At 38.1% G+C, this 15,909-nt stretch overlaps 1 protein-coding gene across 2 annotated transcripts in view; it reads left to right on the forward strand.

Annotated features, from left to right (window-relative positions):
• NME8 (NME/NM23 family member 8) overlaps window positions 1–15,909 on the forward strand; it is a 116,713-nt gene that overhangs the window by 89,793 nt on the left and 11,011 nt on the right. For both annotated transcript variants that reach the window (XM_087948086.1, XM_087948087.1), the window contains exons 13-14: window positions 5,388–5,536; window positions 6,727–6,871. In XM_087948086.1, coding sequence (XP_087804212.1) covers window positions 5,388–5,536; window positions 6,727–6,871 — 294 coding nt within the window. The remainder of the gene's footprint in view (window positions 1–5,387; window positions 5,537–6,726; window positions 6,872–15,909) is intronic.

Consider the following 15,909-nt stretch of genomic DNA (forward strand, 5'->3'; position numbering starts at 1 on the left):
GTTCTCCTTTCTGTTTGTGTTGGATTCCCTCTTACTTCTGCAGACCCGTGCGATGTGGCCTCTCTTCCCACAGGAACGGCAGATTGCGTCGAGAAATTTGTAACCGGATCGCGGGTGGTTTCCCCACAACCCGCACATGGGCGCTGAAGTTTTAGAGTTTGTTGATCTCGTTCGCCCGAAGTCTGTTAACCTCTTCTTCATCACTCTCGGATTGGGACTCGAGGTCCTCATGGTGCGCTGTTGCTGAGTGTCTTTCTAGTTGAGGCGAGGCTTCACGGGCGAATTGATGGAGCGGTACATTGGTGCGGCGCATTCGAGCGGCCGACTTCTTGGTTGCCTCTGCTGCAGTAGCGTCAGCAATGGCATCTGCAAGATCGATGTCCCCTTTTGCCATGATCTTGCTCTGTACTGTGTGGTCATCTAATCCCAGAACTATGTGGTCTCGCATAGCTTCTTCTAGGTCTGAAAAACCACAGAGGCCTCCCAGGTTTCTAAGGTCAGCGATGAAGTCTGCAATACTTTCACCCTTCTGCTGATCCCGTTGATAAAATTCGTGTCTCCAGACCAACGTTGGTACGGCGGGGGCATAGTGAGCCCGTAGGATAGGTTCGAGGTTGTCCCAATCCATTGATTTCACTTCAGCCGGTTTCGCGAGCGCCTTCGCCATCCTAAAAACGGCTGGTCCACAATGGGTCAAGAACACCGCCCGCTTCTTTCCAGGTGTTGCGTCTTTCAAATTGTTGGTTTCTAGAAACATTTGAAACCGATCCATATACGACTCCCAGTCTTCCTTTTCCGGGTCAAAAGGAGCCGGTGGTATAGCGCCACCTGACATCCTGCCGATGTAGATGCGCTCTCAGCCACGTGCTTCGGTTGGTGCTCTGTAGGGTTTAGTCAGCTCTTTTGTCTCCGTATCCCATCCTCGTCGCCAGTGTTAAGTTTGAGGCATGGGTTTAATGAACGGAGACCAAACTGTCAACCTTGAACTTCAGCTCTTTATTCACAAGCATAACAGAGACAAAAAAAAACCCGGCTAGCAGTCACTCTTTTATAGGGTAAGCTGCTATCCGGATAACCAATGGATAGTGTTATAGCATTTGAATCTTGGCGCGGCCCGCCAACAGCCAGTCAGATTGCTCGGAATGAACCAATCGTAACTTGCCATTATATGGGCCAATAGGACATGCAGGATTACGATCCTGCTAGGCAAATGAATCTTTATTAATTACATTTCTTTAGTTCACAACAGTAGACATGTTTAGAGCTTCAGCAGACAACTCAGGAGCTCAGAAACAGACATCAGTTTCATTTTAGTTCAGCAGGCAAGCATTATACAAAGCAGAGGAGAGAAGCAGTTTCATTTCAATAGACAGACTCAGAGCTTAACATAGTTGTAGAGTTTAACATAGAGCCACGCCTAGACTACTTCTAGTTTCAGTTTCCAGCCTAGGCTAATTCTAGTTTCAGTTTCCAAAAATGTCCTCATTGGCTGACTTAGTTGCTGTGCCTATTCATTGGCTGACCTTGTTACCATGCTCTATTCCAGTTCATGGATATACTCTGACAATTCTTACCGCAATTAATAAGTGTAATAACATATGTATTTAATCTTTTTCTTGTGTTTCTTTTTAAATATTCCTACTATGAATAACTCAGGTTCAAAATCACCACATGTGGTAGAAAGTGCCTTGTGCTTTTTTACATTTCCAGCATGCCGGGTTCATGTTGGGATACATTTTCGCTAATCTCATTGGGGGTAGGTGTCATTGGTAGAATATCTTATAGATATTTTCTTTGTAGGCCGATGATCTTGTTAATTTATAATTTTGGTTCCAAATTTCCCCCCAATCTTCTAGATCTATATTATGTCCTATATTTTTGGCCCATGCTATCATACAACCTTTCACTATTTCTTCTTCTAAATCAACCTCTAATAAGTATTTATACAGTTTGATTATACATTTCTCCTCAGGGTCTGTTAGAATTTTGTCTAATTGTTGCAATTCTGTATAAATTCCATAGTCTTCTACATCTTTTTATATCTATTTTGCAGTTGGCGGTCCAGGCACCAGTCTATGGCTATTCCTTGTTCTTTGAGTTCCTGATTTGATTTTAACTTCCCCTGATTATCTAAAACTTCTTTATATTTCGCCATTTTACTTATATCCAAATTATTGGGATGTATCATGGCTTCCATTGCAGATAACCATATTGGAATTTTCATGCAATATCTCTTTCTAATGTTATTCCAAATTTGTATCAGGGAATCTCTTATGAAGTGTCTATGGAAATAGGTTTGTTTCTTAATTTCCTTTTCCCATAGGAAGGCATGCCATCCTCTTTGTAAGTCATGGCCCTCCAGGCTTAATATCTTTTTATTGTTTAAATTAACCATTCTTTAATCCAGGTCAAAGCTGCTGCCTTATAGTAAAGCTCCCAATCCGGGAATCCAAAGCCACTTCTGCTTCTACTATCCTGTAGCGCTTTCAACTTTATTCTGGGGTTTTTCCCTAACCATATAAATTTTACCATAATCTTATTCATATCTGTAAAAAAAATTCTCTAAGTTTATGAGGATTGTTTGGAATAAATATAAAAATTTAGGTAAGATATTCATTTTGATCACTGCAATTCTCCCTAATAATGATATTTGTAACTTCCCCCATAATTCCACATCTATCTTTGTTGTAGAAGTTTCATATAATTATTTTCTTTTATTGTTATACATTTTGCAGTTAACCATATTCCTAAGTATTTAATTTTCTTTGTCATTTGAAGCCCCATTACTCTTTCTAATTCTTTTTTTCTGTTCTTCTGTCAAATTCGTAGTTAACATTTTAGTCTTTTGTCTATTGATTTTAAGGCCTAATACTTCTCCATATTTCTCTAGATCTTAATTAATATATATCCTGTCTCTATAGGATCTTCAGTAAAGAATACCATGTCATCTGCAAAAGCTTGGAATTTATATTCCTCTTTTTTAACTCTAGTTCCTTTTATGCCCACATTCTGTCTAATTCATATTAGTAAAATTTCTAGCAACAGGATGAAAAGCAGAGGCGACAGTGGACAACCCTGCCTTACCCCTTTCATTATTTTAAAAGTCTCTGTATTCTCACCGTTTAATAAAATACAGTATTTGCCTTTTGGGTAGAATATATTGCTTTTATCATATTCTCAAATTTATATCCTAAATTCATATTTTTAATTTGTTGCATCATAAATTGCCAATTCAGATTGCCAAATGCCTCTGTGCATCCAGAAAAAACAAGTGCCACTTGTTTTTCTGGAGGGGCCTTGTAATATTCCAAAATATCCAATATTATTCTTGTGTTGTTTCTAATTTGCCTTAATGAGAGAAATCCATTTTGATCTGGGTATATTCATTTAATAATCTTTTCAATCTATCTGCTATTATACTTGTGAATATTTTGTAATCAACGTTCATCAATGATATTGGTCTATAATTTTAGATTTGTCTACTGTCCATACCCTCTTTTGGTATTAATGAAATATATGCTTCCCTCCATCAACCCAGCAATTTGGCTTCTGTCAATAACTCATTGTACAGTTCTAGCATTAGTGGTTCAATCTGTTCACCCATCATCTTGTATATTTCCCCTGGTAGCCCATCTGGACCTGGAGTTTTATCACTTTTCTGCTTTTTGACTGCTTGTTTCAATTCTATTATTGATATTTCTTTGGATAGAATCTTCTTCATTTCTTCTGTTATTGGTGGAATCCGTTCCCCTTTTAAATAATCTATTATTTTTTCTTCCTCTATTTCTTCATTTTTATACAGGCCCTCAAAGTACTGATGCGCAATTCTTTTTTTCCCTTCCATCTTATGTTGAAATTCTCCATTTTCATTCTGAAGTTGGTGCATAATCCTCTTCTCTTTTTTTAATCTATGAGATAACCATCTCCCCAGTTTATTGGCTTGCTCAAAGGAGTTTTGTTTTACTGCTTTTAAGCTCTTTACCATTTCTTCTTGTTCTAAAATATTGAGTTTGTGTTTAATTTAAGTCAATTCCCCTTTAATTTTAGTATTCTGTGGTATTTTCTGAAGTTGGCTTTCTAGGTAATTTCTTCTTGTAATGTACTCTGTTGTTTCCACTTCTCTTTATTTCTTTTTGATGTATATGATATTATAATTCCACATGAGTAAGCCTTCATGGTGTCCCGAAGATTTTGTATTGATGTGTGTTGTTTTGTGTTCTCTTTGAGTCCCTGTTCCTTCATAAACATTTGGGTGAATTCCTTTTCTTTTATTATTTTGGATTTAAAGTCCATCTTCTTGTTTTCTGTTGGCCTCTCCAAATTATTTTATGTGGATTGTGATCTGCCCAAGTGTTCAGTAGTATTCCAATCTTCTCCACTTCTTTTCCTATCTCTCCATTCATCCAGGCCATATCAATTCGGGACCAAGATTGGTATGGATTAGAGTAAAAAGTAAATTGTTTTTTATCTAAGTTCAATTGTCTCCATGCATCTATTAAATTTAATTCTGCTATCATCTTGAAACATGATTTTGGTAATATTTTCTTTTTCTTTCCATTTTTCTTATCACTCACATAGTCCTTTTTACTGTCCACTATTGCAGATGTTCCTCTGTCCCATTTCTATAATTCTTTCATATAACTTTTTATAAAAATCTTTTTGATTTTCATTTGGTACATATATTACCACTAATGATAATGGCTTCTGGGCTATCCATATTTCAGTCATTACAGAATTCTTATAGGTACAGTTATTTTGTCTTTTTAAAAATTTGTCCCTCTCAAAAGAAATACCATGAGAATGTGTTGGAAAACAAAACATTGAAATAGCTCTTGGGACAGTGAACTTTAACTGATTTTATTTGACACTCTGAATGATGCATTGATCAAATTGCTTATTTCAATGACTGATTCATACTTTGACCACTCCTATTACAGATGCATTGTTAAATGTTATCTGTCAGAAATTGGCAAAGGGGGAAGGCTTGGAGGAAAATTAGGAATTTCAAGTTCATCTTACTCTGGAATTCATCATCTATCCCAAAGGATTATATATATGCACTTGTAAAATGTGTGTGTGTGTGTGTGCGACTGTGTTTGTGTGTATACATACATACATGCAATCAGAAATGGAACACAGATCTTCTATGAGAGAAAGAGGGAGGGAGAGGGAGAGGGAGAGGGAGGGAGAGGGAGAGGGAGAGAGAGAGAGAAAGAGAAAGAGAGAGAGAGAGAGAGAGAGAGAGAGAGAGAGAGATTGCAGGTTTCCACATCAGGTATTTTTATGGGTGTATAACCTCACAGTTTAATATACTAGATGTGAGGCTATAACTTGTAAGCATGAAGTTTCTGTGCCATTTTTCTAATTTTCTGAGTTTATTGTTTCAGTTTACGTGCTGAATTTACAATCCATGATTCTCCAATTAATCAGCTGCATGGCAGCGCAAACACGAATGAGGCTACAAAGGAATTACAATTCTTCTTTCCTGTAGAAAACACTATGGCTCTCATTAAACCCTCTGCTTTTGAAGACAAAGGTAAGATTAATATTACAAAGTGTTCATGTTTTTCTTTTTGCACATTTATATTAATTTCCTGTAAAATAAGTTATACCATTATAAAATTATTTCATCCATATCTGCATATATCAACAAATATCCTCCTCACACAGTAATACACATAAACATATTATCCTCACTTTACTTATCAGCAGCAGTGAGAAAATGAAGAGAACATACAAAGTAAGAGGAAAAGGTAGCTATCCTGGGAACAGAAGGAAAAATAAAATGGTAGAAAAGTGGATGTGTAAAAGGCAAAGGGAAGAGGCAACTGGACAGAGTAAAAAGACCAAAAAAAAGATACTAAAGCCTTGTTTATGCATTACAGGTAGTTCTCGACTTATGACATGTCACTTATTGATCATGTCAAATTGATACGGACTCCCCCAAAGCTACTTCCAACCCAGTTTGAAATTCCAGCAATTCCTCCTACCCCTGTGTTCATGTGATTGCATTTTGGGCATTTGGCAACCAATCCACAATTACATCCATTTACAGTTCCCATAGTTTAAAAAAACACCCATTGAGTAAAATGTGTTTGCTTAACAACCACAGTTTTGACTGAACAAAGTGACATTCACTATGTGACCGCAGCATTCACATAGCAATCACAGCAAAAAAGTCATAAAATTATGTGAGGTCACATAGTGACCGTTTGACTGGGACAATTTAAAATTGTAATTTCAGGCTCACTTACAGTTGTAAGTTATCAACTAACCATACAGAGTTAATCTTAACTAGGCAAGCAGCCACTTCCATGCAAAAGGCTAATCTCCAGCCAGAGGCATCTGCAGGGGAGTTCTTAAAACCTCAAGATGGTAGCTTCATATTAAGGGCTTCAATTGCACTATTCTGGTTGCCATCTTAAGTTTTTTTTTCCTCATACAAACCCTCAAACCATATTTTCAGCAGCCAGGTCTGTAGTAATTTTCTGCCCATTATTTTGTAACTTTTTTCTTATTCATAAATGTAAAAGGTCTCAATTCACAGCTATCATTTGGGAATAATATTTTCAGGTAAACAAAAATTCTGTAACTAGCAGGAAAATAAAATTTCTTTTTGACAGTTTTTATACAACTGAACATATTTCATAGATCAATACTATACAATACTACAGTATACTTTTAAGACTAAAATAGTGGAATGTTGATGTCCCCCTCTTCTTCTAGATAAAATTATAAATAAAGTAAAAGATGCTGGATTTCTAATCTCAGAATTGAGAGAAGCACACATAAGTCCTGAGACAGCAGCACAATTTTATCAAGATCATGAAGATAAGCCATATTATAATCAACTAGTGGATTTTATGTCAAAGTAAGTGCCCGTTTTTTTAAAAAAAACTAGAACAAAATTTGATGAAAGCAGAACTGATTTTGAATTTGTCAGACAAAAATATTTACCAGGCTGGCATTAAGATACCAAAGAAACAGATAATTTCTTTTGCATCATTTTAAGAGAATATAGAGTTGGAAGGGACATAGGAGGTTTTCTAGTCCAAACCCCCGCCAACCCCATTCAAGCAAGAAACTCTATGCCATTTCAGACAAATGGTTGTCCAATCTCTTCTTAAAATCCTCCTGTGATGGAGCACCCACAACTTCTGAAGGCAAGCTTTTCCCACTGATTAACTGTTTTAACTGTCAGGAAATTTGCCCTTATTTCTAGGTTGCTTTTCTCCTTGATTATTTTCCATCCATTGCTTTTTGTTCTGTCTTCAGGTGCTTTGGAAAATAGCTTGACTCCCTTATCTTTGTGGCAACTCCTGAGATACTGGAACATTGATATCATAGCACTCCAAGTCCTTCTTGTCATTAAACATACCCATTTCTTGCAATTGTTCTTCATAAGTTTTAGTCTCCAGTCCCCCAATCATCTTTATTGCTCTTCTCTGCCCTCTTTCTAACATTTCAACTTATTTTTTATACCATGGTGACCAAAACTGGATGCAATATTCCAAATGTGGTCTTATCAAGGCATTATAAAGTGGTACTAACACATTTCATGATCTTGATTTTATTCCTCTGTTAGGAGATGACCAAAAGGCCACTAGAGGCCATTTTACATAATCAGCATATTGAATTGATGAATTATGAAAAACTCTTGAACAAATGGAAAGTCTGTGAAGTCCCTGAGCAAAAACATTGAAAATAAACCAATACTTTTGTTTCAAAAGCATCTTTTAATCATTAGTATCTAAGTTCTCTCTGCTATTTCTAGTGACATTTTTGGTCATTTCCAGTGACATATATATCCTTAATGATATTTCATTATGATTGAAAGAAATATTATAAATTATTCAGAGTATCAATCAAAACCAAAGTGGAAAAAATCAAGCTCGAAATGCCAGCTGTATATTTTTAAGTAATGTGCAACTACACACCTTGTCAATAATTGCTGATGTCTCCCACATCTAATTATATCAATGCAGCAACTCTCCTACCCCAAGAATATATATAGCTGCAGTAAGTAATTCAAATGTCAGGATTCCGGCAGTTACTTCAATTAAATCATGAGCCACGAGTCACATTCCCAAAATTAAAAAAGATTTATTTGAAGGTAACATTCTACATCCGGCATTTACCTAGGCATAGCCAACTCTGAGATATGTAATTCACTGTCACCCTTGATCCTGCTTCCCCCCGCCCCCCGGGTTTCATCCAATGAAAAACGTCTATAGCCAAGAGTCATCAATCATGCTCTCCAATTAGATTTTCATGCCAGAAACTTCAGTCATCTAATTAGTGTTTGAAGAAAATATGAATGGAATGTACTTTTGATTCCACTCTGGCATCTGCTCTTTGAAACTCCCCCCCTTCTTTCAGTTGTCAACTATAAAATGTGTATACAAAATGTTTAATGAGTTGACATTCGTATCCCCTCACTTCTTGAAGGTGACCTGTACAACACACACAAAAACAAATTGTTTGCAGTTATGGAAGCTTATGATCACGAAAACCCCACAGGCTTGGTTGGATTTTCTGCATGAAACCTTACTACAAGGTGATCGGCTTGGATGTTCCTACTCTTTACCCATGATACCTTTGATAAGAGGTAGCCCTTCCACTTGATTAAATATTGGAGTTGTCTCCTATGCCACCTCAAATCGAGATTCGCTGCACCACATAATGGGTTTGGCCTCCTATCACCACGGAATCTGGGGGCTCATGAGGAAGGGGCCTCAGTGTTGATCCAACCACAGGTTTTAACAGGCTACTATGGAATACCAGGTGTATTTTCCCTAACAATTGGGGCAACTTCAATTGCACCATGACTGGGTTGATGATCTTTACTATGGGGAATGGTCCCATGAACTTTGACCCAAATTTCTTGCTAGGGAGTCTTAACCTCACACATTTGGTGGAGAAATAGACCTTCTCCCCCATCTGGAATGGTCATTGTAGGGCTCAGTGTTTGTCTTCCTGTCTCTAATAGGTCTGTGCTGCTTTTGCCAGTGCTTTTTTGACATTCTCCCAAGTTGCTTTCAGCGTTGACATCCATCGGTCAGGCTGACTGAGGAGGAGGGGGTCGCTTGGATACTCAGACATTGGGACAAAGTACATGCTGCTCATTACCTTGCAGGGGGTTAGTCCCATGCTACTGTGAACAGCATTATTGTACACGACCTCCACGAAATGCAGGAGGTCCGCCCAATTGGACTGCTGATAATTTATGTAGCACCTCAGATACTGCTCTACCATGGCATTCAATCTCTCTGCCCACCCACTGGTGCTTGGATGAAAGGCCGAGCTAAAACCCTAGGATGACCCAATAGGCCGCAGAAACTCCCTCCAAAATTTGGCTGTGAATTGGACCCCTCTGTCTGAGATAATTCTCTGTGGTACTCCATGCAGGCAGTAGATGTGCTTCAGGAACAGCTTGGCTAACTGGCGGGCTGAGGGTAGTCCGCTGCAAGGTATGAAATGTGCCTGTTTGGAAAATAAGTCTATTACAGTCCAGATCACCGTGTTTCCCCCACTTTTCAGCAACTCCACTATGAAGTCCATTGCAATCTCCTCCCATGGCCCCGTTGGCTCCGCTCCGTTTGTAGCAGTCCAGGGGTTTTCTTGGTAGTTTTTTCATCACAGTGCAGATGGTGCAACTTTTCACATAACTGTCCATGTCTTTCTTTATGCCAGGCCACCAGAACTGCCTCTGAGCCAAGTGTAAAGTCTTTAAGAACCCAAAGTGGCCTGCCAATTTGGCGTCGTGGCTCCTCTGAAGAACTAGGGTGCGTAAGGATTCCGGGACGTAGAGTTTTGTCCCCTTTCACACCAGGTTATCTCTTTTTGTCAAAGTGTGTTGATTGTTCCAGAACCAGGGGTCTGCTAGCAGTTTGATTTTGAGTTTTGTGGTTAGGTCATCTGTGGGTTGATCTTGCTAATCATGGCATTGTCATCTGGTGGTTACTTGGGCAGCTATTTGGGTAGGGGGGATGATGGTGTTTACAACCTCCTTCCTTTCGCATTTGTACTGGGGCATGTGGAAGAGGGTGTCAGCCAGAAAGTCCCCCCCCCCGGGATGTGTTTTAGCACAAAGTCAAATAGGTTGAAGTATTGAGCCTATCAGACTTGTTTGGGTAATAGTTTTCACAGGGTCCTAAGAGCTTCCAGGTTTTTATGGTCAGTCCAGACTTTGAATGGTCCCTTCCAGCAGGTAGTGCCAGGTTTGCAGTGCCCATCTCACTGCGAGAGCCTCTTTTTCTCATGAAGCCCATCATCTCTCTGTGACCGTGAGCTTGTGGGAGGTGTAGGCGCAGGACTGTAGGCTTCCTTGGTTGTTTCCTTGGAGTAACACTGCTCCCACTGCCATGTCACTGGTGTCTGCTTGAATGATGAAGGGTTGTTCGGGGTGAGGATGCTTCAGTACTGGTTCTTTTGCAAACAGTTCTTTCAGTGTTTCAAATGCTTTTTGGCATGGTTAGGTCCCACTGTAGGGGTTGTCCTGGGTGGGGTTCGTTCCTGGGCTCCCTGTCTTTAGGAGATCTGTCATGGGTTTGGCAATCCTCATGAAGGAGGGGATGAATTGTCGATAAAAGTTTGTGAACCCTAAGAAGCTTTGTAGCTGTCTACGGATGTGAGGGGGCTACCAGCCTAGGACGGCTTGTACTTTGGCTGAGTCCATCTCTATTCCCTCATTTGAGACTCAGTAGCCCAGGTAGTCCAACTGTGCATGGTGAAATTCACATTTCGACAGCTTGACATACAGGTTTGCTACTAGTTTTTCCAGTATTTGGTGGACTAAGGGTATGTGGTTGTCCATCATCTCAGTGTAGATGAAAATGTCAGCCAAATAGACAAGAACCCCCTTATAACGATGTTCATGTAGCACCTCATTTATTAATTGCATGAACACTGCCGGGGCCCCTGTAGTCAGAAAGGCATGACCTTGAATTGGAAGCTCCCTAGGGGGCAGTTGAGTGCTATTCTCCATTCATCTCCCTCCCTGATGCAGACTCGATAGTTTGCTTCTCTGAGATCTAATTTGCTAAGGATCTTCCCTTTGGCCAGGTGGGATAGCATGTTCTCCATGAGTGGGAGGGGGTATGGATTGTGTACGCACAGTCCATTGATCACTCTAAAGTCCACACATAATCTCATAGTTCCATCTTTTTTTTCTTTGAACAGGACTGGCGGTACAACCCATGATTTGGCTGGCTTGATGAACCCTCTTGCTAAGTTTTTGTCTATATATGTGCACATTTCTTGCATTTCCCAGGGCGTCATGGCGTACATTTTGGGTTTTGGTAGTTTTACCCCAGGAATGATTTCTATGGCACAGTCTGTCTCACAGTGGGGAGGTAGGATGTCACACTCAGTCTCACGGAATACTTCAGTGAGGACTTGATATTCTCTTGGGATCTGTCCAACCTCTGGGGTTTTGTCGGAGGTGGCTGCCAGTTGTTCTGGTGAACCCTCTGGAAGGGTTCTCTGTGTGGCCGGTGCTTCTATTTGATGGTGAGGAACGGGTTGGGGTCCCTTCACTATCCTCAGTCTGTGGCTTCCCCCTTGCCATCAGATGGTTGGACCCCACTTGTCTAGCCAGGAAAGCCCCAGGATGACTGCATCTGTCATTTTGGGAGCCACTACGAATCAAATGGTTTCCCAGTGATCTGCTAGTTCTAGTCTCACTGGTTCAGGTTAAGTGAGTGGCATAGGTTCCTTCCAACAGGGAGCCATCTACTTGTTCGAACCGGATCAGGTGGGTCAGCTTTTTTGCTCTGATCCCCAGTTTCAGGACCATGGTTAGGTTGATCAGGCACCTATTGCAGCCTGAATCTATTAGGATCAAGGGTGACAGTGAATTACGTAGCTCAGAGTTGGCTATCTGTCAGGATTCCATCAGTTACTCAAATTAAATCATGAGCCTCAAGCCATACTCCCAAAACTAAAAAAGATTTATTTGAAGGTAACATTCTACATCTGGCATTTACCTAGTTGGCGTAGCCAACTCTGAGATACGTAATTCACTGTCACCCTTGATCCTGTTTTTCCTCCCACCCCTCTGGGTGTATCATCCAATGAAAAACGTCCATAGCCAAGAGTCATCAATCATGCTCTCCAATTAGATTTTTGCATGGCAGAAGCTTCAGTCATCTAATCAGTGTTTGAAGAAAATATGAATGGAATGTACTTTTGATTCCACTCTGCCGTCTGCTCTTTGAAACTCCCCCCATCTTTCTGTTGTCAACTATAAAACATGTATACAAAATGTTTTATGAGTTGACATCAGAGTTCTCGGAGAGGAAAAAAACAACATTCTTCCTGCAAGCCAGCTACACTCACGAAGGCTGGCCACTAGATATTTCCCAGGAGGAAGTATAGGAAAATGCCTATTCCCCATGAGTTCTTACTTGTTCTGTAAGAACTGTTAGAACTCTGATATGTTTTCACATAGTTCTTTTCACCCTTACTTCCAGTTTGTACTGATTCACGATTGTTCTTCACTCCAAAGTGCCATCCTGGCAAAGCCATGACATAACTAGTCTCTTTTTAGCCCTGTAATAAAATAACACCATAGCAAATTCAGAATTAAAGTTCATCTCTTTTTTAAACTTTTTTTTTTTACAAAATAGAACATGTTTTAGGCCAGTAGACTCTATGATCCTTCTGCTATCCATACAGAAACCTTCTTTCTCCTTCTATTTTTATTTTATTTACTTGATTTCTATATCACCCATCTTGATAAGTAACTCTGGACAGCGTGTATCATAATAATTAAAACAATACAATCTAAAAATATATGGTTGCTGAGTAAACTATTGCCATGGAATACTCTGGTCTTCATGGTCTTATAAAAAGCCAGCAGATTTGTGGTCATCTTAATCTCTGAAGATTATTACTGTTCTTTATTGTTGTTGTTATTGTTGTCATTGCTATTGTTATTATTAAGTTAATTATAAACATTATGAATCTACTGTATACCTTTGAACGTTCCAGAGAATGCATTTCTCCTAATCCTTGGCTGATGGCCTTGTAGCATGTAGTATGCTCAACCTATCAGATCAAATTGGACAGGTAGAAACAAGTAGGAGATAGTTCTTACATGCCTTTTTGAGGGCAGACCAGTACAGACCACAGTGTAGGAATCCAAATGAAAAATCACAGGGGCATGAATGATTGTGATCAAAACCTCCTGATCCAGGAACTGGTGCAATTGGCACAAAACCCTGTTTAAAGATCTTCCTGCCACCTGTTTTTCTAGTGGAAGCTGTGTGTTAGGGATATACATCCTAGCAGAACCTGCACGGCAGTCAGGCAGGCAGGCAAATATGTGAGATAAATGTTTTTGTAGCTTACACTCAGTAAAACAGATACACTGTGCTAGTTAAATAGTTTATTCCAGTAATAGTTTTAGCATAGTCAAACAGTCCATATATCATACACTAGTTCAGTCCGTCCGGGGATTAATCAGTTGCAAAGTCCAGTGTCGAAAAAGAGGTCAGTAAACTTACAAATATCAGTCCAGTAATATATCTCTTCGCAGTAGAGATATGAAGAAGTCAAACCTCTTTTCTTCCTTCAGCAACAGCAAAAAACACGCAGTTAACAATCCATCATCATCAGCAAGCAATCCAGTAAGCCAGCAATCAACCAAGTTCTCTTGCTCCCTCTTATGGCGGTTTTACAGCCGCACCCAAAATTACATGCTTTGCAGTTTAAAGTGACACACACTTAAACTCACTATCATAGTTTATATATATTATTTTACCCAAACTATGTTAGGTAACCTATGTTATTCTTAACATACTCCCCTTTTGGGTAATATAATAATATATATATCTATTTACAACTTTAAACCATAGTTGTCACAACTTTCTTTATGTTTGACTGAACCTTGGGCTTTTGTAAACTGATCAGCAATATTTTCTTCAGTCATACAATATTCCAATTTTATTAAACCATTTTTTACAGATTGTCTTACATTCAGATATCTAAGATCTGTATGCTTAGATCTCGTTTTTACAGCAATATTTGTAGCCAACCGTATGGCTGCTTGATTGTCCTCATAAACTACAATGGAATCATTAACAGTTATTCCCATATCCAATAACAACTGTTTATACAGAATTAAATCAGTACATAATAAAGATAGACATGAAAATTCTGCTTCCATTGTGGACATACTTATGTGTTGCTGTCTAATTGACCTCCAACCAATCAGTGCTTTTCCTAATAGTATAGCCATACCTGAAGTTGATTTCCTAGTGTTTATGTCTGTTGCAAAACTTGCATCAGCATATGCACTTAAAATCAGATCATCTTTTGGCTCCAAATACAATGCATAGTGCATTGTCCTTTTAAGATACCTTTTTTTAAAAAAAAAAAAAGTTTTATTAATTTTCAAAACACACAAGTCATCATTTTCCATTACATGTTTAAACCTTTTTCCATTATAAATTTAACAAGTCAGGTAAACTATAATTCTATTTTAAACCATTTCCATATAAACATACAAAACCTCTTATCCAATTTCCCTTTATTTCTCTTCACTCTTATTCAATTTTATTATTATTATTTCATCTACTTCTTTCTGACTTAGTTACCATTATTCTCATTCTATATTTCTACAAGGTTTTATTAATTTCCCCCAAAAAAACAACATAATCACACAACACACAAAACATATAAAAAGATCTTTTTGGAAAGTAACTTGGACCCAGGTATCTCTCTTTTCATGGACTTCAATTATATTCAGGCTCATCTTACATATCATTACTTATTTTATTTACCATTCTAAGTCTTCTATATTAACTTCTCCACATATTTCACTCTTCTTGATTCTATCTTAATTAATCATCTTAATTTGAGTCATTATATTTATATCTTTTGTCCATTCTCTATTATACCTTTGTCTCATTCCTTTTAAAAAAAAAGAAAGAAATTTCTCCTGAAATCACTAATCAGAGTATGATGCCTTTCTATCTCCCCACTAAATTAATCAAATTAATCTTTAAAATACCCAATCCGATTTTGCTTGGTACATTCTAACTGAATAATACATCTAAAACAATTAAATACCTAGTTAAGCAATAGATTTAAATATTAAAAACAAAATACTATAATGAAAGTTTTATAATAACATCAATACCATAATCTTAATAAACTCTTTAATTAAAGTTTAATATTCTAAATCTCCCCTCATATTATATTTTCAAACCAATCATTATTAACATTCCAACATTTTAATCTCTTATCAACTCTCAAACCATTTAAATTTTCTATTTCTGATCCAATACTACAATGTCATCTTATGTACCTTGCAAAATCTCTTTGAAGAAATTATACTTATCCTTTATCCCTAAAAAAATTTCTTTTTCTCATTTAATTTCAAAACTTTATAACTTTTCTCCACCTTTTCTCTTTCTTTCTTCCCCCAACAAACCTTTCTAGCCCCCTTCTAGCCCCCTTCTTCTAGCCTCTGCCTTACTGGCTTCCCTTCTCTGTCGCATTCCTCTTCCCTTTTGTTTACCATCCTTATATTGATTTTGCACCTTGTTTTTCCCTTTCTTAAATGTTTTTTTAAGTCTTAAGTCCTTTATTTCTCTTCTTTTTCCTCTTCCTTCCCTCTTGGTCGAGTTCTGAGATTTATTAAAGATGGCTTCCTTTCTTTGTTCTTTTTCTGCTGTCTTCATCTGTTGCAATGTTTGTTGATAATTAATAAGCGCCATTTCTAAAAAAAGGAAGGCTTCTTTCAAACCAGCTTTACCATTTTGTTTTGCTTGCTCATAGTCTTTTATCAGTTCCTCGATAGAAGAAGCCATTATAAATCTTTTCTTTTCTTTTCTCTTACAACAGCCAAAATATTCCAAAGGAAAAATAAGACAATCCCAAAGTTCTCAATCAGTCCAAACC

The sequence above is a fragment of the Notechis scutatus genome, chromosome Z (genome assembly GCF_049901735.1).
Source record: "Notechis scutatus isolate UNSWTSFEM ecotype Mainland chromosome Z, rNotScu1.2, whole genome shotgun sequence".
NCBI classification, from domain to species: domain Eukaryota; kingdom Metazoa; phylum Chordata; class Lepidosauria; order Squamata; family Elapidae; genus Notechis; species Notechis scutatus.